The sequence below is a fragment of the Sorex fumeus genome, unplaced genomic scaffold (assembly GCF_029834395.1).
Source record: "Sorex fumeus unplaced genomic scaffold, SorFum_2.1 ptg000041l, whole genome shotgun sequence".
Taxonomy (NCBI): Eukaryota; Metazoa; Chordata; class Mammalia; order Eulipotyphla; family Soricidae; genus Sorex; species Sorex fumeus.
Window position 1 is genome coordinate 6,315,724 of NW_026606098.1, and position 20,667 is coordinate 6,336,390.

General features: G+C 62.8%; 1 protein-coding gene across 2 annotated transcripts; it reads left to right on the forward strand.

Annotated features, from left to right (window-relative positions):
- Nucleotides 1–3,242: 3,242 nt before the first annotated feature.
- On the forward strand, nucleotides 3,243–20,351 carry COL6A2 (collagen type VI alpha 2 chain). Of its 2 annotated transcripts, none has more exons than XM_056119343.1 (28): nucleotides 3,243–3,297; nucleotides 8,127–8,269; nucleotides 8,521–9,116; nucleotides 9,214–9,234; nucleotides 9,372–9,437; nucleotides 10,224–10,277; nucleotides 10,371–10,415; nucleotides 10,542–10,568; nucleotides 10,691–10,717; nucleotides 10,806–10,850; nucleotides 11,452–11,505; nucleotides 11,669–11,731; nucleotides 13,058–13,120; nucleotides 13,191–13,280; nucleotides 13,518–13,580; nucleotides 13,971–14,033; nucleotides 14,144–14,206; nucleotides 14,311–14,373; nucleotides 14,482–14,532; nucleotides 14,713–14,748; nucleotides 14,860–14,922; nucleotides 15,129–15,191; nucleotides 15,300–15,335; nucleotides 15,893–15,938; nucleotides 16,022–16,174; nucleotides 16,278–16,730; nucleotides 16,810–16,848; nucleotides 19,512–20,351. In XM_056119343.1, exons 2-28 carry the CDS (start codon nucleotides 8,155–8,157, stop codon nucleotides 20,108–20,110), a joined length of 3,057 nt encoding a protein of 1,018 aa, XP_055975318.1. In that variant the 5' UTR covers nucleotides 3,243–3,297; nucleotides 8,127–8,154; the 3' UTR covers nucleotides 20,111–20,351. The 2 variants fall into 2 exon arrangements, with proteins under 2 accessions (XP_055975318.1, XP_055975319.1); XM_056119344.1 differs by lacking the exon at nucleotides 19,512–20,351 and adding an exon at nucleotides 18,296–18,665.
- The last annotated feature ends 316 nt before the right edge of the window (nucleotides 20,352–20,667 follow it).

Genomic DNA, 20,667 nt, shown 5'->3' on the forward strand with positions numbered 1-20,667 from the left:
ATACACACAGCACATGTGTTCACAGACACAGAATCTGTATGTAGACACATAGCAAATGTGCACAGACATAGAACACATATGTGCACAGAGACTCAGCACATATGCACCGACAGCACATGTATGTAGATACAGAGCAAATGTGCAAAGACTCAGCATACGTGCACAAATATGGAGAATATGTGCACACACCGAGCATGTGTGCACAGACACAGAACAAGTGTGTATACACAAAACATGTATGCACATAAATCACACGTGCACAGACTCACAAAACACATGTGCAGAGACATAGGGCACTGTGCACAGAGGCAGAGCGGTCCACACTGGAGGATGCGGATCCACACTGGAGGACGTGAGGGTGAGCCCACAACCGACAGCTGCTCCTGGGCCCCAGCCCCACACACGTGTCCGTGCCAGCACATGTAATTGGAAACAGACCCCAGTGTGAGTCAGAGGAAGCGGCGCCTCCCTCCCCCTCAGCTCGCTCACACGGGCTTTCAACAAGGGAATCCGCTTCCTGTGCACCCCCAGCTCCGTCTGGCAACATATGTCGGCCACACGGCTGATCTCAGCCACGGAGTGTTCTGGGAAGCTCTGCTCCGTGCATGTCCCCCCTGACTCCAGGAGACCAAGCACGCACTCATCACATAATGCCCACACATACGTGTGTACATGCATGCTCAGCTTTAAACGTGTGCACACGCATGCACTTGAATGTGTGCACATGCTCACTACATGCTCTGTAAGTGCTGTTCACATGTGCACACATAACCTTCTGTAAGCACACGTGTGCAATGGTTCTGCATGTAACTGCACTCACATGCACACATACGCCTATGCACAGATGTGCATGTGAGACACGTGTGCACAAGCGTGCAGGTGGACACCCTTTCCCTGCTCCCCACACTGGCCAGTCTGAGGGGTGCTGAGGGCCCCGACCTCATGGAAAGCAGCCTGGGCACTACCATGTCCCTGGGCAGAGGGTGCCAGGAGCCCCCCCCCCCCCGCCTCACCCTCCCTCCCTCCAGCCCTGACAGAGTGCAGCAGAGTGAGGTCTTGAGGTGCTGCCCATGGCTCACAGACCAGGCTGAGAAGCTGCAGGTTCTTCAGGTCCCCACTGGGCTCCCGGGTCGCAGAGAGCAGAGCCCCCCCATCGGACCCCACGCCTCGCTGCTGCAAAGGGGCCATCCTGGCCCACCCCAGTGCTGGGGTCGGACAAGCACTGTGAGACCAGGTTTTCCCTGAGAAGACACCCACAGGCTTTGTGAGGCCCAGAGCAGCCCAGCAGAATGCCTCACGGCACCCCCTCACAGCCCCTCCCCCTCACAGCTCCCTCCCCTTCACAGCCCCCTCTCCTCACAACCCCCTCCCCCTCACAGCCCCCTCCCTTAAGGCCCCTCCCATCACAGACCTCTCCCCTCACAGCCCCTCCTCTCACAGCCCCCTCCCCTTAAAGACCCCTCTCCTCACAGAACCTTCCCCCCTCACAGCCCCCTCCCTCACAGGTCCCTCCCCCTCAAAGCCCCTCTCCCTTAAAGCCCCTCCCCTCACAGCCCCTCCCCTCACAACCCCCTCTCTCGAAGGCCCCTCCCCTCACAGCCCCCTCCCCTCACAGACCCCACACAGCCCTGGGCGGCTCCTCCCAACACCAGCTGCTTCTACTTAGACCCACTTAAGGGTTCCTCTCTGCCAGAAGGGGACCCCAGAGAGGAAGGGACCTCTTCTCTGTGGGGAGGGGCAGAGTGCCCACACCACCTCTCTGGGGGGAGGGGTGCTTCGAGAGGGGGTGACAGCCCATTAGGGGCCCACTTGATGTCCCCCTGACTGACTCGGGTGCACTTTCAGCACACAAGCACACACTGTGTGCCTCAGTGGGCCCCATGCCCTGGACACAGGCAGCCCAGCCCCCCAGACCTCAGTGTAGACCCCGTCCCACCCACTCAGGCAGGACTTCAGCCTCACCCCAGGGGCCCTGGGCCAGCACTGCCCCCAGAACATCAGCAGGAGGCAGGAGGATCCCTGTGCAAGGTGGGAGAGGGGAGGAGACCCCTAGCTTCGGGACAGAAGGGTCCAAGGGTGTGAAGGGGGGCCAGTGGGGGCCCGCCAGGCTCGGTCCTTGGGGCTGGGCTGTGGGGCAGTGGCGGCCCGCTCTACCCAGGCTTCTTAGAGTAGCGAAAGAACTGGTAAAATGATCAAAACCGAATTTCTTTCTGAGTTCTGGAGATTAACCCAAGGGCTTTTTATTCACTTGTCTGTCCAAGAAAGATGATACCTGCAGCAACAGACTGGGACCCTCCAAGGGGGCAGCTGGGCCAGTCCTAGGACGGGGAGGGGGCTGGCCCTGCGTGGGTCCCTGAGCACAGACCAGCAGTAAGTCCTGAGCAACTGGGTGTGGCCCAAACACTGCTGATGAGAGAACCAGACCCAAGTGGCCACGGGAAGAGGAAGCGGGCAGGGAGCGAGCCAGGGACAGAGTGAAAGTGGGCATGAGGTGCGCTGGCAGGAAGGTTCTAGAACTGACCTCAGCCATTTATCCGCAACCATCTTGCTGGCCTCAGTGGATGGAGGCCACCTCCTCTCTGGGCCCCAGGGGACAGGCGGTGTGTTCCCTGGGGCCACAGCCTTAGCAGCCCTGGAGACTGAATGAGACCCTGTGGCCTCGGGGTGAAAGACAGGCAGAGACAGACACCCCGGAGGCGGCTTGTGATCAGGGCTGGCCAGCACAGCTGTCTGGGCACTTCGGTTGCCGGACCTTCTGACACCCCGTGGGGCAGGAGGCCAAGGGAGACAGAGTGGGGAGGATGGGTGTGGCCCCTTGCGGCCCCCACACCTCCACACTGCCTGACCAGGTCCTCAGGTCCCCCCAGGGGCACAGAAAGCATGGGGGAACACAGCAGCCCCCTGACCTGGCCTCTTGGGGTCCTTCCTCCCTCCCCGACCCCCTGACCGCGCCCACCCCCTCCTGCTTCTTCTGACCTATTCCTCTCTGCACCCATGTCACCGGCCTGTAACCCACCCGTACCCCCACCTCTCCCGTCCACTCACCTGCACCGTGCTGCTCCCTCCCTCCCCCCTCCCCCCTCCCCTCTCTCCCCCTCCCCGTTCCCCTTCCCACGGGGCCGCAGCGCCTCCTGGTGGCGGCTGTCGCCATCGCTGCGGGGCGGGGCAGAGTAAGGGGCGGCCCCGGCGGAGCCCCTCCCTCCCTCCCTCGCTCCCTCCCGCTCGTCTGGACCCGGACCCAGCCGCCGTGGACGTTCCCGTCGCGGTCGGACGGACGCCCCAGCGCCGCGGGCTCGGGTAAGCGCCCCGGGACCCCGCGCCCACTCTGCGGGGCCTGGGCCTGGCTGCTGGGGTCTGAGCAGGGGGCCACTCCCGCGCCTTGGGCCAGACTGAACTCCCCCTGGGTCCCCCGGCAAACACCCTCAGCTGCCAACGGCCTGTAACTGAGCCCCCTTAACTGTTGTGGCCCCTTAGCAGCCTGGAACCCCCAGCTTCCTGGGACCCCCTAGCTGCCTGGGATCCTCTAGCTTCCTTGGAGCCCCTACTGCCTGGGACCCCCTAGCTGCCTGGGCCACCCAGCTGCCTGGGACCCCCTAGCTGCCTGGAACCCCCTAGCTGCCTGGGACCCCCTAGCTGCCTGGGGCCCCCTCCTTCCTGGGACCCCTTCCTGCCTGGAACCCTCTAGCTGCCTGGGCCCCCCAGCTGCCTGGGATCCCCTAGCCACCTGGGATCCCCTAGCCACATGGGACCCCCTAGCTTCCTGGGACCCCCTACTGCCTGGGACCCCCTACTGCCTGGGATCCCCTAGCTGCTTGGGACTGCCTAGCTGCCTGGGACTCCTACTGCCTAGGACCACCTAGCCTTAGCCTTAGCCCGTGCCCCTTCTCTCTGCAGCCCCCTTAGTGCCTTTGGGTCCCAGCCAGAGCCTCCCTGCCCCCTTCCACCAGGGGGGCTGCCCCAGGCCCGCTTTAGTGGGTGCAGGAGACTTAGCCACACTCCGAGGCCCGGGAGGCTGCTGGGGTGGGGGTGGCGGGAGCACATGGGCCTCCCCACCCTCCCAGAGAGTGAAGACGCAGTGAGCCCAGAAGACAGGCATGGCCTCTGGGGTCTCCTGGGCTCTGGGCTCCTGCCAAAAGGCAGGGCAGCACCCTCAGCCCTGGGCTGGACTTCCGGCTGCTTCTGCCGCCTACTCGAGGTCCCCCAACTTCCAGGGCCCATCTTCCCCGGGCCTGCCCCTGGGGGAGGCAAGGGAACCAGCCTCAGGCCCACACTCTGCCCCCACTCGTGCTCCCCATAGCCCCCTTCCCTGCAGGAGGCTTAGGCCTGGCCACACCCCAGACACAGTGGTGGGACCCATACAGCTCGGGTCACTAGGGCTCGGTCCCTGCTGGGCTCCTCGGGCTCATGGACACAGCACAGGGTGGGCCCTGGTTCAGGGCGTGCCCCAGAGGTGCCTGACCCCAGCCACCCCCCCAAATCCCCTCCCGCATTTACGACCTGCTCCTGCACCCAGGACCGAGCTCCGTCCACCCCAGTACCTCTGGAAGGGGTGGCAGTGCTCCGGCCCAGCCCTGCCCACCTGAGCCCTCCACCTGCCCTAGGCTACCCTAGGGGCCCTCCTGTCCTCCCTGAGGGCCACTTCCCAGAGGCCTCCTGCGGCGGTGTCCTCCGCAGCTGAGCAGTGCCCTCTTGTGGATGCCTGCGTTCTCTTGAGCACGGCTGCCTGCCAAACCCCGTGGGGGCCACCGTGGACAGGGCCACCTCCTGACCTTGCCTTCCGCCCCTCATGGGTGCCTCCCACTGTCTCGCACAGGGAGCCGGATTCCCAGAGCTTGTCAGCGCACGCAGTGCCCAGTTCACATCTGGGGGGTGGTGGACCCCCCCTCTGCATGGGGTGGCCGCTCCGAGGGGAGCCGCCCTGAGTGCCATCGGGCCACGCCAGCCAGCGTCCTCTGCTTTCCTGTTGGGCTTCCTGCCTTCTCATCTCTCGACCTCCTGACGATGGTCTCCGACCACGTCCATGCTGGCCACAGTTCTCTCTTCTCTGAGTAGCCTTTTGGCTCTGGACAGGGTCCAGATGCACAGTTTTTGTTTCATTTCACAAAATCGTTTGTCGATTTTTTTTCTTCTTTCCATGTGCTTAGACGCCATGGCCCAGGAGCCACCAGCCTTGCTCCCTTGCTCGTTGCCTGTTTTCCTTCTGTGAGTTTGTAGATTTCGGGACGACCGTCGGCACTGGGCCATGAGTCCACTGCAGGGTCTGATGCGAGGCAAGGCCCGGCTTCCTCTCTGGCGTGTGGCCGGCAGCCGGCCTACGTGGGGGACCTTCAGGGAATAGCTTGCTTCTGGTCTAGAGCCTCTTCTTTCCTCTGGGCTCTGTGGCAGATTTCCACACCAGGCCCACACTGGATTTTCATGGTGTTAGTAGTACCTCTGGAAGCCAGGGAGTATGAGTTCTCCACTTTGGATCTTTTCTCAGGTTATCTCCTTACATATTCTTTATAAGCTTTTCTATTCTTGCAAAAATGATGATTGGGACATTGATAAGGATTGTACAGAGTCTGCATATGACTCTGGGTATCATTCACATATTAATGTTAGAGCTTCTAACTCATAATCGTGGCATTTCTTTCATTGATCTTTTTCTTCATTCCTGTCAGAAATGTTGAAGTTTCCAGTAGTCTCCCAAGGCCAGAGGAATTAGTTAAAAATTTCCAGAGACCTGGGTTCAATTCCCAGCAACATATGACCTCCCAGCACCACTGGGCACGTCCTGAGCACTGAGCTGGGAGTATCCCTGAGCACTGAGTTGTGAGCAATCTAACACTAAGCTGGGAGTTTCCCTGAGCACTTATCTGGAAGTAACATTAGCACTGATCTTGGTGTATCCATGAGCACTGAGAATGGAGTATGTGAGCTTGGTGTAACAGGCACTGAGCATGGAAACCCCTGAGCACTGAGTTGGGAGAAGCCCTGATCCCCCAACCAACAGAACCTTCCACCTCTTTGGTAAAGGCAGCTTCTAAGTATGCTACACATTTTTGGTTAGGTTACATAAATTTTTTTTAAATTTCTTTTTGGGGTTCGTTGTTTTTGTGTAGATATACAAATGACTTTTATGAATGGACACTTTGCTAAGCTCAATGCTCAGAGCTTACTCCTGGCTCTATGGTCGGGGCCAGGGGACCTCAGGAGGTGCCGGGGGCTGAAATCTCCCCTGCCCCTCTGCAGAAACTTCAGGGTTTCCTACCTATACAGTCATTTTCAACGTGAGCAGAGATGATTTCACTGTTGTCTCTCAGCACTGATGACATTATTTACTTTTCTTGTCTGGCTGCTGTTGGTAGACTACCCCTCCCCCTGTGTGGCTCTGATCCTCTTAGAGAGGGGGTGCACAGAGCAGGGATGGACTGAGGGGGTCTCTCCTGCCCTCGTCGGGTCGAGGTCATTCCTTCTGTCCCGGGACTGCTGTGCTTTCATCATGGAAAGGCTGAATTTTATCAGCACCAGCTGATGTGGCCAGGTGGGCTTTGCCCTTTGTGTCCTGATCTTCCTGACCTGTCCTGCAGGCACAGACTCCAGAGGACAGCCACACACAGCAAACCCAGGCAGGGTCTAGTTTTCACATTATTGGGCTCCGTGTTATTATAATCCAGTTCCGTGTTACTATATTTAAAGTTATCCTTTTCAACCACATCACAAGGCAGAGGAGCAGACAGGGATGGCCCAGAGAGCCCCGCCCATGGTAGGATGGCATCAAAACCACCATTTTTAGATGCTCAAAAAAAAAGAAAGAAAAGAAAGTTCAGAAAATAATGTTAGGGAAAATAGAAATATCAACAAAACCTAAATAGAATCCACAAAGAAATGATGGAACTGAAAAGTATAGTAACTGAGATGGAGATTTTGTTGGATTCTAAAGCAGGCTCGAGCAAACACAGGAACAAGCAACAGCTCTGGAGACAGGGCACTGTCCGTTGAGAGACGGAAAGCAGAGACTAAAGAAAAGGCCCACGGATCCACGGCAGGGGCTCCTCCCCTCCCACCCAAGGACCAGGAGCTCCTGGGTTCCAAGGTGGAAGCCAGTTCCCTGAAGTCCTCAGGGCTGCTGTCAGCATGAGGGGGCCAAGGAGAGCAGCAGGGAAAGAGAGACAGGCCTTTGGAGAAAGAAAGGTCACCAGCTTTTTTTGTTGTTGTTGCTTTTTGGGTCACACCCGGCGTTGTGCAGGGGTTACTCCCAGCTCTGCACTCAGGAATTACTCCTGGCGATAATTGGGGGACCCTTTGGGATGCTGGGGATCGAACCTGGGTCAGCCGCGTGCAAGGCAAACACCCTCCCCGCTGTGCTATTGCTCTAGCCCCAGACATCTCGAATCTTCTGAATGACAGGAATAGGAACATACAAGGAGCCCAGTCAGCTTCTGAGTAGTGCAAGTTCAAAGAGATTCACCTGAAGAAATAAACCATTAAAAGAAAGCATTTATTTTGGAATCAACAAAAGAGAAGTTATAAAACAAAACATATTTTTTAATTGGGGCCAGAGGATAGTACGGAAGGGAGGGAACTTGCACATGGCCGATCGGGTTCAACTCCCAGCATTCCATATGGTCCCCCGAGTCCCCTGGAGTGACCCCTGAGCACTGTCGGGTGTGACCCTCCAAAGTGGTGTATGACGGGGTGGATGATGTCTGAACGATGGGGTGAGTTGTGTCTCTGTGTCTGTGTGTGTCTGTGTCAGGGAGGGAGGATGGGGTGGATTGTCTGTGTGAGTGAAGGGGTAGAGTGTGTTAGTGAAAGAGAGAAAGGGGTGTGGACACGTCCCTTCCCTGCAGTCCAGGACCTGGAGTCCTGCCTGTGCAGGAGCGGCCCTCCACACTCTGCTCTCCCATCCCCTCCAGTCCCCCCCAATGGCCAGTGTGGGGGCAAGGGGGACCAAGCCCAAACCTGAGCTCCTGCACCCTCACAGTTGGTGGTGGTGTGACCTGGGGGCAGCAGCCTAGGCCCACGCCACCGTGTGTCCATGGGACAGGAGGACCCAATGAAGGCCTCTCTGCAGGGGACGCTGTGCGACCTGGACAGGAGGGCCGGGCGGTGGTCACTCTGCAGGGACCTCACTCCTGTTGCAGGTCACCAGGGCACTCAGGTGGCATCAAGATGCTCAGAGGCCTCTGCCCCGCCCTCCTGCTCTGGGGGCTCCTGGGGGTCCTCCATGCCCAGCAGCAGGAGGTCATCGCACCCGGAACCTCAGACAGAAGCAACAACTGCCCAGGTTTCTACAGGGACCAGGGGAAGGGCTGGGGATCAAGGGGGACTTGTGGGTGTGTGCAGGGGAGGAGAGGGGAGGGGGCTGCTCTTGGGTTCGGGGAGGGGAGGGGAAGGGAGGGGAAGGAGGTAGCACAGGGGACTGGGCTGTGGGCATGGCAGAGGGGCAGCGTGGAGGGCCGTGTTGCAGAGGGGAAGCAGTGCGGGGCCGTGTGGCTGCGTCTGGGGCTGACGTGCCTGTGCCCCCCCCCCCCCCAGAGAAGGCGCACTGCCCGGTGTACGTGTACTTCGTGCTGGACACATCAGAGAGTGTGGCCATGCAGCCACCCACGGACCGGCTGCTGCAGCACATGCAGGACTTTGTGGTGGAGCTGACCAGCCAGCTGCAGGACCAGCTATACCTGGACCAGGTGGTGCTGAGCTGGCGGCTGGGCGGGCTGCACTTCTCGGACGTGGTGCAGGAGTTCAGCCCGCCCGACAGTGACCGGGCCTCCTTCCTGGGCAGGCTGCGCAGTATCGTGTCCATCCGGCGGGGCACCTTCACCGACTGCGCCATCGCCAACATGACGCGCCAGGTGCGGCCCTTCCTGGGCAAGGGCGCCGTGGCCTATGCCGTGGTCATCACCGATGGCCACGTCACTGGCAGCCCGTGCGGCGGCCTCAAGCTACAGGCCGAGCGCGCCCGCGATGAGGGCATTCGGCTGTTCGCCGTGTCCCCCAGCCAGCGGCTGCACGAACAGGGCCTGCGGGACCTGGCCAGCGTCCCCCACGAGCTCTATCGCAACGGCTACGTCACCATCCGGCCCGACTCCGAGATGGACCAGGACACCATCAACCGCATCATCCGGGTCATGGTGAGCCGCCGGCCTCGGTTTCCCCCCTGGCACGGGAGGACACGGCGGGGCTGAGGCCCATTCCCACTCATCAGACTCTCCCTTCTCTCCCACACAGAAACACGAAGCCTACGGGGAGGTGAGTGTCCACGCCGGCCCTGGCTGCAGCCTGGCCCGCTGCCCCTGCCCCTGCCCATGGAGAGGGAGGAGGAGGCGGGCACTGGACACCAGGCACTGAGGGAGACCCCAGCAGGCCTGACCACCCTCTCATTGCAGTGCTACAAAGTGAGCTGTCTGGAGATCAGGGGTGCGCCCGGCCCTAAGGGGTACCGTGGACAGAAGGTGAGACGCCCCCAAAGCCTGACCCTGTCCGTCCTGGGCTCCCCCACTCAGCCCCTGCTAACCAGCCGCTAAGCAAGGGGACACTGGTCTCAGGAGGATGGCCTGCTGAGAGCACTCTATTGGGCGAGAAACCACCAGTGGGGCATAAGAACTGAGGCGGTGGTGGGGGAGAACTGAGGTGCAGATGGGAGGAGGGGGGTGAAACCTGAGGCGGGGTTAGAACTCGGAGGAGGGGGTGCACGAGAAGCCGCCACAGAGGGTCAGGACAAACCCTCCCAGCTTCACACCGCAGTGTGGGCTGAGCTCCCAAGGTGTCCAGCACTCCGGCCCAGGAGCAAGCACCCACCAGCGACTTCAGCCCCCTGATGTATGAGCCCCCAGGCCTCATGGGGGAACCCCCAGATAGCCTGACACAGGATGTGGGGACCCTGGGGGAATTGGCGGCTCCCAGGCGTCCCCCCGCCGCGGCCTCTCCCTGCCCCCTTGCCGGCCCCCTTTGCATTGAGGGCCAAGCTGGCCGTGGCCGCCCAGCTCCTGGGGAGCCCCGGGGTGTCCGGTGACACGTGATGCCCAGCCCAAGCCTGCATGGCCCTGAGGACAGACTCATCATCCGATACTCAGTGCTAAGCAGGTGGACACGCAGGCAGACGGAGAGGGCAGTCCGGGATCGCCGGCCAGGACCCTCGGACACAGCTGCCCTGTGGGGAGTGAGGGAACCCGGGGACCACTAGAGGGCCCAGCCACCCCTCCCCTGTTGCTCTGCTGACCTCTTCCTGTCATTTCCAGGGTGCCAAGGGCAACATGGGCGAGCCGGGCGAGCCTGGACAGAAGGGACGACAGGTGCGTGTGCCCCCAGCCACCCCCCCCCAGCCACCTGCCCACCCCAGCTCCCTGGGCGAGGGTCACCTCTGGCCCTTTGTTCTTCTTCCGCAGGGAGACCCAGGCATCGAGGGTCCCATCGGATTCCCTGGACCCAAGGCAAGTCGCTCTCTGCCCAGTGATGGGGACATAGCACTGACAGAGCTGCCCCCTGGGGGGTGGGGGCAGGTGGCCTCTGTCAGGATGGGTGGCCCCTGTAACCCTGCTCCCCCTCTCCCTCCACAGGGGGTTCCCGGTCTCAAAGGAGAGAAGGTGAGACAAGCCCTGTGGTCAGACCTCTCCTGACGCCTCTGCTGGACTGGAGTGACCGTGAGTGACCACCTCGGGCCTGCTGGCCCCTCGGCCATGGTCTAACCCACCTCTCTCCTGCACAGGGTGAATTCGGAGCTGACGGACGGAAGGTAAGGGGTCTGTCGGGGGGGGGTGGCGCCCCCACTCCCAGCACTGGGGCTGCGGTGAGGGCTGACAGCTGCCCTTCCTTCCCCTCAGGGCGCCTCTGGCCTGGCCGGCAAAAACGGGACTGACGGACAGAAGGTAGCAGCCCTGTGCCCTTCAGGACGAGCCCTGCGGGACCCTCAGGGACCCCCCCACCCCCCGCCTCACAGCAGGGGGCTGCCAAGCATTTCAGCCAGAACAGCACCTTGGCCGGAGCCCAGGAAACACTCTGAAATCTGAGGCCTGCCTGCAGGACCCCAGGCTGCAACGGAGCCCAGACCAGAGTGGGGGAGGGGGGAGGGCGAGGGGACCAAGGCCTCCGTGCACACACACACACATCACAGCAGTGCACAGCACACACACACACACACATATCACGGCCATGCACATATATACACATCACAGCCGTGTGCACACACCAGCACACACACAACACAACAGTGCACATAGCATACACACACATCACAGCGGTGTACACACACACCACAGCTGTGCGCACAGTACACACACACACACATCACAGCCGTGCACACACACATCACAGGCACGCACTCAGCAGTACACACGATTACACAGGCACACATATGCACACACGTGCAAAGGGGCACTGCACACATGCTCCACCTGGCCAGGCCCCTGGGTGACACTCTCATATGGCCTGGTGCTGCCCTGAGGTCTCTCCTGTCCACTTTCTCTGCAGGGCAAGCTGGGGCGCATTGGACCTCCTGGATGCAAGGGGGATCCCGGGAGCCGGGTAGGTGTGGTCTCACCCTCGCCCCTGCTCGGCCCCTGCAGCTGTCGCCCCTTCCTTACAATGCCGTCCTGTCTGGGGCTCGGGAGGGCAGGGAGTCTGCAGGCCGGGCGTTGGGTCAGGCCCAGCTCCCTGGGCTCCCAGTCAAGCAGCCCCTTCCCCGCAGGGCCCTGATGGCTACCCTGGAGAAGCGGGCAGCCCTGGGGAGCAGGGAGACCAAGGCGCCAAGGTAGGGGCACGTGGCCAGGCCACAGGGTTCCAGCTCGGACAGCCCAGGGGAAGCACCCCAGGGGCCCTTCCCAGGGTGGAGGGCGTTCCCAGGGTGGGGATGGTCCTTCCCGGCGTATGGGTACCTTCCCGGGGTGGGGGTCCTTCCCGGGATGTGGGGGTCCTTCCCGTGGTGGGGGTCCTTCCCGGGGTATGGGGGTCCTTCCCAGAGTGTAGAGGTCTTTCCAGGAGTGGGGGGTCCTTCCCACAGTGGGGGGTCCTTCTTGGGGTGGGGGGGCCTTCCCGGGGTGTGGGAGTCCTTCCCGTGGTGTGGAGTTCCTTCCTGGGATTGGGTCCTTCCCAGGGTTGGGGTCCTTCCCGTGGTGTGGAGTTCCTTCCCAGGATGGGGGTTCTTCCTTCCTAGGGTTGAGGTCCTTCCAGGGCTGTGGGGTCCTTCTTGGGGTGTGGGATCTTTCCTTTGGTGGGAGTCCTTCCCGGGCTGTGGGAGTCCTTCCCGGGGTGTGGGTGCTGTTCCCAGGATGTAGAGGTCCTTCCCGGACTAGGAGTCCTTCCTGAGGTGAGGGTCTTCCTGGGTTGGGGGGTCCTTCCCAGGATGCAGGACACTTCCCAGGGTATGGGGTGTCCATCCCAGGTTATGGGGGTCCTTCCCAGGGTGTGTGGGTCCTTCCCGTGGTGTGGAGTTCCTTCCCAGGATGGGGGTCCTTCCTTCCCAGGGTTGAGGTCCTTCCAGGGCTGTGGGGTCCTACTTGGGGTGTGGGGTCTGTCCTTTGGTGGCAGTCCTTCCCGGGGTGTGGGTGCTGTTCCCAGGGTGTAGAGGTCCTTCCCGGACTAGGAGTCCTTCCTGAGGTGGGGGTCTTCCTGGGTTGGGGGGTCCTTCCTAGGATGTGGGACACTTCCCAGGGTATGGAGTGTCCATCCCAGGTTATGGGGGTCCTTCCCAGGGTGTGGGGGTCCTTCCCGGTGTAAGCCTTTCCAGGGTGGGGGTCCTCCACAGTGTGGGGGTCCTTCCTGGGGTGTGTGAGCCCTTCAGGTCCGTGGAGTTCTTCCTGAGCTGTGAGGGACCTTACCTGTGAGGGTCTTCCAGGGGGAGTGGGGGTCCTTCCCAGGGTGGGGGTCCTTCCCGGGGTGTGGGGGCCGCCCTCCCTGCTCTGAGATGTCGGGTTCTGAGCACCTGAAGCCCCACCATCAGGCCTGCCCCGGAAGCCCAGCCCGGAGTGGGGGTCTGTGTGGCCAGAGCACCCTCCCTTGGGGGTCTCCCAGGGGCTCTGCCCTCAGGCCACCCGAGTTTGGGTTTCTCACAGCCGCACTGACAGCTCCAACCCTGCAGGGTGACGCCGGCCGGCCTGGACGCAGAGGCCCTCCGGGAGAGAGTGGGGCCAAAGGAAGCAAGGCAAGTGCCTCATGAAGGGCCACACAGGGTGGGGTGCCCGGTGTTCCGGTCCTGACTGTCCATCCCACAGGGTTACCAAGGCAACAGCGGAGCCCCAGGCAGCCCCGGCGTGAAAGGAGCCAAGGGCGGCCCTGGGCCCCGAGGACCCCGCGGAGAGCCTGTGAGTGCCTGGCTTGCCTCCCGCCCCCTGACCCCCCATGTGTAGACAGTGCCCTGGACCTCGGGGGACACATTGAGGGCTGGAGGGGACCCTAGCCTGCACCCAGATCACCAGACCCTGGGGACATGCTCACGCCAGCCCACCTGGACCCCAGCCCCATTCCTGAGTCCAGGAGAGGCCCTAGTCAGGGTCTCCAGAGTGGGTCCCTGCGACCCCACCCACATGCCTTCTCTGCAGGGCCGAAGAGGAGACCCCGGGGCCAAGGGCGGCCCAGGCAGTGATGGGACCAAGGGGGAAAAGGTGAGTGTCCAGCACCCCCACCCTCTGGAGGGGTCCCACAGCCCAGCCCACAGGAGCAGGCCTGCGGGGACCCCGCACCTGCCCTGGAGCCAGCCTGCAAGCAGGGGCACGTGTGATGCACCATGTGATGTGTTGCGTGACACTGTGGTGTGCTGTAAGTAGGGCATTGTGTACTGAGTGATGTGTGATGCCGTGTGGCACTACTGTGTGACGCTGTGTAGACCTGGCAGGCCAAGCACGTCCTGGCCAGCTTCCTACAGCTCATCTAGCCTGTCTGCCCGGGGTCCCAAGTGTGGGAACATGGCACCTATGCCCGGGAGGTGGGGCCTGTCTGAAAAAAGGGACTCCCAAGCTTCTGGCATGTCTCTAGCTTAGTCTCTCTCCTCACAGGGGGACCCTGGGCCTGAGGGAGCCCGGGGCCTGGCCGGAGAGGTGGGCAACAAAGGATCCAAGGTCAGTGGGCCATGGGGGGCACCCAGGAGAGGGGGTGCTGCACCCTCTGTTTCCCCTGGCACCTTGGTCCACGGGTGCCCCACATCCACATGAGGCCGCTCTCTCTGCAGGGGGACCGAGGCCTGCCTGGACCTAGAGGACCCCAAGGTGCCCTAGGGGAACCCGGGAAGCAGGTGAGTGGGGCAGGACCCAAAGGCAGACTCGTGAGCCCCCATGCATGGAGGGCATGAGGGTCTGGGGTCTTCACCTGTGCTGACACCCTACTTTCTGCCTGCAGGGGTCTCGAGGAGACCCTGGGGATGCTGGTCCCCGTGGAGAGTCAGGACCACCTGGCCCCAAGGTAATCCCCACCCCACCCACTGAAGAGGCTGGGCCTGCACCGGGGCAGGGGGCACTCCTGTCCTGAGGCCCCCAAGTCGGTCTGATCCATCTGCCCCACACCCCTCAGGGAGACCCTGGAAGACCTGGATTCAGCTACCCTGGACCTCGAGGAGAGCCTGTAAGTCCAGTGGAAGATCCCCACTGTGCAGAGCGGAGGACAGGAGGGGCTGGGGCAGGGGGAGGTGGGGAGGGGCTGGCAGGGGTGGGAGGGAGGGAAAAGAACAGTGAGGGGTGGGTGTAGCAGGGTGGTACAGAGGTGATGTGGGGTCACAGCCATCCCCCCGTGCTCTCTCTTTAGGGTGACAAAGGCGAGCCCGGCCCCCGAGGCCCCGAGGTACGTGTGTGCATGTCAGGTGGGGGTACCGTGAGCCCCCTCACTAGTCCCGAGTCCAGTCCCAGCCCCATCCCAGCCCGGCTGCTAGCGCTCATGTCCCTGTGTCTGCAGGGCGGCAGAGGCGACTTCGGACTGAAAGGAGAGAGCGGGAGGAAAGGCGAGAAGGGCGAGCCTGTGAGCACCTGCTCCATGTCCTCCTGTGTCCCTTCGTTTCCCCCATCCATGTCCCCCCTACCCCACCCCCGTATTCCCCGTGTCCCTGCCCTGTGCCCCCGCCCCTTGTCCCCTGTGTCCAGCCCCATGTGCCCCCATGTCCTCCCGTGTCCTCACCCCTCGGCCACCCAGTGCCCTCACCCGGCAGTGACACCTCTTCCCGGCAGGCGGATCCTGGACCCCCTGGAGAGCCTGGCCCCCGAGGCCCGAGAGGACCCCCAGGACCTGAGGTAGGACCCAGTTCTGAGCCCTCGGGCGGGAAGAGGGTGAGGGTGGCAGGGACCCCAAAGTGCCTGTGGAGAAGGGCCCACTGACCTCCCCACGTCTCCCTCCTGCAGGGAGAACCTGGACCCCCCGGAGACCCCGGTCTCACAGTAGGTGCCTGGGCCTGAACACCCGCCTACCCGGGTCACGGACAGGGCGTGGTCATAGGGTGGGTGGGGTCGGGAGTAGATACAGCCCTGGGAAGGGCGTGGTCAGAAGATGGGCGTGGTCGGAGGTGGGCGGGGTCAGGAGGTGAGGGGGTAGAGGGTAGGTACGGCCTGAGGAGGGCAAGGTCAGAGGGAGGGGCGTGGCCAGACATTGTGGGCGTGATAACAGTTGGGCATGGTCAGAAGGGAGGTGGGCGTGGTCAGGGAGTGGGCAGGCATGGTCACGGGTGGGCATGGTTAGGTGTGGGCGTGATCATAGGGGTGTGGTCGTGGGTGGGTGTGGCCGTGGGTTGTGAGCGTGGGTGGGTGTGGTCAGGAGTGGGCGTGGTCAGGGAACGGGTGGGCGTGGTCAGAGGTGTGAGCAGTCAGGGATGTGGGCGTGGGTGGGTGTGGCCATGGGGTGTGGGCGTGGTCGGGTCTTGGTGGGCAGGGTCGGAGGGAAGTCCGTGGGCTCTGGGTTCGTCGCCCACTCTGGTGGCACGCCTGCTGCTGCGTTGCAGGAGTGTGACGTCATGACGTACGTGCGGGAGACGTGCGGCTGCTGTGGTGAGTCCGGCGGGGCGGGGCTGGGCGGGCTCGCGCGTCCGCGGCGCTTGGCGTGTCCTTGCTGAGCCGCGCCCCTTACGCAGACTGCGAGAAGCGCTGCGGGGCCCTGGACGTGGTGTTCGTCATCGACAGCTCCGAGAGCATCGGCTACACCAACTTCACCCTGGAGAAGAACTTCGTCATCAACGTGGTCAACAGGCTGGGTGCCATCGCCAAGGACCCCAAGTCCAAGACTGGTGAGCGGCAGAGTGGACGGAGCCGCGCACAGCCCAGAGCGACTGGAGGGAGGGAGTGGCCGCGCCTGCTCCGCCCTCACCCCACCCACCCCGCCCGCCACAGGCACCCGCGTGGGCGTGGTCCAGTACAGCCACGAGGGCACTTTCGAGGCCATCCAGCTGGACGACCCGCGCATTGACTCGCTGTCCAGCTTCAAGGAGGCCGTGCGCAGCCTCGAGTGGATCGCGGGTGGCACGTGGACGCCGTCGGCGCTCAAGTTCGCCTACGACCGGCTCATCAAGGAGAGCCGCCGCCAGGGCACGCGCGTATTCGCCGTGGTCATCACCGACGGCCGGCACGACCCGCGCGACGACGACCTGCACCTGCAGGCGCTGTGCAACCGCGACGTGACCGTCACGGCCATTGGTATTGGCGACATGTTCCACGAGAAGCACGAGAGCGAGAGCCTGTCGTCCATCGCCTGCAACAAGCCGCAGCAGGTGCGCAACATGACGCTCTTCTCCGACCTGGTGGCTGAGCGCTTCATCGACGACATGGAGGACGTGCTGTGCCCAGGTGAGGATGCTGCCCATGGGGCGGCCGGGGCTGGGCACTGCCAACCCACCTGCTCACCACCGCCCTCTTTCCTTCCCAGACCCCCAGATCGTGTGCCCAGACCTCCCCTGCCAAGCAGGTAACACCCCTGTCCTTGTCTCAGCACCCCGGGTTGGGGGGGTTCCGGGGGGGCGGGGCTGTGCAGGGTCCCCCTGAAGCATGCTCAGGCCTCTCCCCAGCAAGGATCCCTGCAACCCCTGGACAGGAGCCCACAGCCAGAGGTGGCGGCTGGGTGGGTGCCCCAGCATAGGAGGGGAGGTGCCCATGGTTGCCACAGCCCAGGAATGGGGCTCTGAAGGAGGGTGTGAGCACAGCATGAAGACCACCTGGCCACCCAACCAGCCAGAGCTGCTGCTGGCAGCCCCCTCCTCTCTCTGGGGCAGAGGGACATTAGGGATTCTGTGTCCCCAATGTGGCTGCATGCTGCAAGGCTATGGACACCCAGGGCTGTCCCTCGGGGTCCTGGGAGTCCAGGATGAGGCATGGGTAGGACCCTAATCTCAGCCCCAGAGTGGGGGGTGGCAGGGGGTGCTGGGTCCACCTGGGTGCTGCCTGGGAAATGGTCTGCAGAAGGGGAAATGGGCCGGGCTGGGGCTTGGCTGATCCGGCAAGATGCCCAAGGAGCCGGCTGCAGATGGCATCGGACATGGAGGGCTGGGGCAGCCATGGTCATCTCCTGGGTGCCCCACCCTCAGACGCTCGGGGCTAGGCTGACCTTCCTGAACCTGTGGACCATAGTCAGATGCTGAGCACTGCTCACCGCAGGAGCGGGTCGCTCAAACACTGCCGGATGTCTGCTGTGGCTTCCACATCAGCCCAGAGAGCTTGAGAGGAGTGTCCTTTCTGTGTCCTTGTGTGGCTCTGCTGTTGGGTGACTGGTCTCGCAGGGAATGGGGGAGCTGAGTCAGGTGATCCGCTTCCCCCGAGTCTCCAGTCTCCAAAGTGCAGAGGCAGCCCTCAGGGAGAACCTCGTCCTCCCAATTCCAGAGCTCCCCCTCCTCAAGTGAGAGAAACTTTCCCAGAACCAACCTGTAGCCTACCTGCAGCCTGGGTGGGTCCTGCCCATGTTCCAGGCTCCCTCAGGGTGCTGGTGGAGCTTGTGGGCTTGGCCTGAGCACACAGGACTGGGCATGACCCCCAACCTAGTCAGCCTCACTCCCACAGCCACTGCTGGGCTCAGCATCCACAGGCATGGACCATCTGAGGGCTGGAGCTCCCCAAACAGCTCCCGGCACCCCAGTCAGTCCTGAGCCCTGGGGTCAGAGGGATGGTGTCTGCATCCTGAGCCCCGTGTGGAGTCAGGACGACCTCAAGGAGCATCTTCTCTACCCATCACCACAGTTGGGGGATAAACGGGGACCCCCGGTACAAGGGCATTCTGGGGTGCTGCTGCCGGCGCCCTCTGCCTGTCCCCTGGTTCATCTAGCACGCTTGCCAGCCCCCGCCGTGGCTCCTGTCCCCATGTCCCAGTGCAGAGCGCTCCCACAAGCCAGCAGGTCCCTCAAAGCCTTCTCTGGCCCCTGCAGATGGTGCGCGGCCCGGCGAGCCGGCGGTCACCTCCCTGCACTCGGAAGAGGGCCGGGACACCTCCTTCCCTGGGACCGCCCCCCTGATCCAACACTTGCTAAACACCACCGAGCTCAGCGGGGACCCGGCCACCTACTCCAGGCTGGTGGCCACGCTGGTCTACACTGCCGAACGGGCCAAGTTTGCCACTGGGGGCGAGCGGCTACACTGGACGGAGCTCTTCATTGACACCTTTAAGCTGGTGCACAGGGACATTGTGGGGGACTCCGGGGTGCCTCTGGCACTCTGCTGACCCTCCGTGGGAGCCGCACCCAGACCACCAGTGCCCAGCAGTGAAACTGCCCCACCCGAGGCCCCTGATCCACACTCCCAGGGTACATGGGTCCGTCCCGCGTCTGAGGCCCTTCCTGCTCCCAGCTCCCATGGCTGCAGCCCTCTCCTGTGAACACTCTGAGGTGGCATCCACCTGGGGCAGTCAGGAGCTGAGCAGCTGTCCCGACCTGCGGGTCCCCTTCCTCACCAGGGATGCCTCACTCATCTCAGCATACTGACCCCCGAGTTCTGCCAAGCCACAGGTTCCCCTGGCTCCCCAGCCCCCAGCAGGCACACCCAGACCCCCTTCTGCACAGGAGGCGGTGGTGAGAACAGGGTCTGGGGGGGGCTAGCCCCCCACTGCCACCCCAAACCCGCGTTCATCAGTGCCCCTAGGGATGTGCAAGACAGACGGAGCTTGAGAATTTGCTAGAAGCACCGGTAGAACTGGCTGGGTTTAGAGAAGTTGTTCTTCGTTTGCAAATAAGCTACATCTTTAATAAGCTCATTAAAAACGATCATCCCCAGCAGTGCCCTTGGCACGTCTCCCAGACCCTGACAGGTGGGGGCTGAACACAGAGCTGGGATGGGCTGTGGGCACTGCTCACTGGTAGATGCCTGGCGCTTAGGGTCGCCCAAAGCTGGGCCGTGGGCACCTATCACTGAGGGTCCCCAGAGCCACTCAATCCTGCTTCCAAGAGCTCGGGAACTCCTACCCCAGGGTCAGCCGATGGTGAGAGGAGACCCCTGTAGACTGTGGCGGGGGTCTCCACTGATACTGAGCTGGGTGCAGCCCCCAGGGAAGGGGGATCCGACCTGAAGAGGCAGGGCAGAGGAGCTGGGGACCTCACTGGGCGCCCTGCGCTGGGCAGGCGGGCTCACAGGCCCCACGTCTCCCCCCAGAGCTGTATGTGGCCCAGTGCACGCAGCGGCCAGTGGACATCGTCTTCCTGCTGGACGGCTCCGAGAGGCTGGGCGAGCAGAACTTCCGCAAGGCACTGCGCCTGGTGGAGGCCACGTCGCGGCGGTTGACACTGGCCCGCGGGGATGACGACCCTCTGAATGCGCGCCTGGCACTGCTGCAGTTCGGGGCGGCGGGCGAGCAGCAGGTGGTCTTCCCACTGACGTCCAACCTGGCGCAGGTGCAGGAGGCACTGGACAACGCACGCTACCTGGACTCGGCATCGCACGTGGGCGCAGGCATCGTGCATGCCGTCAACCACGTGGCGCAGCGTGGGCAGGGGGGTGCCCGGCGCCATGCAGAGCTGGCCTTCGTCTTCATCACCGACGGTGTCACGGGCAACCTCAGCCTGAACGAGGCACTGCACTCTATGCGCAAGGAGAATGTGGTGCCCACGGTGGTGGCCGTGGGCGCGGACGTGGACACCGAGGTGCTGACCAAGCTGAGCCTGGGCGATGCGGCTGCCGTCTTCCGCGAGAAGGACTATGACAGCCTGGTGCAACCCAGCTTCTTCGACAGGTTCATCCGCTGGCTCTGCTAGTGCCGCCAGCGGCACCACACCCAGTGCCCTGGCCTGACCAGGCCCACCCCACCCAGCCTGTCCCTGGCCACGCCCCTCCCGGCCCGCCCCACGCGGCTCCAGCCCGTGGCCTCCCTCTGTGGGTCCTGCCCCCACCCCTTCCTGGTGCTCCCGGAGGCCCATTGCCGTGTGGGCACCCCCTGTGCGGACTGAGCTGACAGCCCCTGCCTGGGTGCACACTCTGACCCCAATAAAAGTTGAATGCCTCCCCTACTTGGGGGCCACTTACTGCTGGGGACCCTCCAGGGGGCTGGCATGACCCCAGAACAAGTCCCACCCCATGTGCACCCCTCCAAGTGCCACGACGGCCTCCAGTCAGCTGCCCTGTACCACGTCCACAACCTTGTGTGTGCAAATAAGAGAGACCTCCACCAGGTGCTCTTGGAAGCTGATTCCAGGGCCTCTCCCCAGCTGCGTCTGACTTTTCTCAGACACCTGGTCTTTGCACCCTCTATAGCTACCGTTGGGGTCCCTAACTGGCCAGCCTTAAACAGAGTGGCTGAGCCCCCAGCATGGGG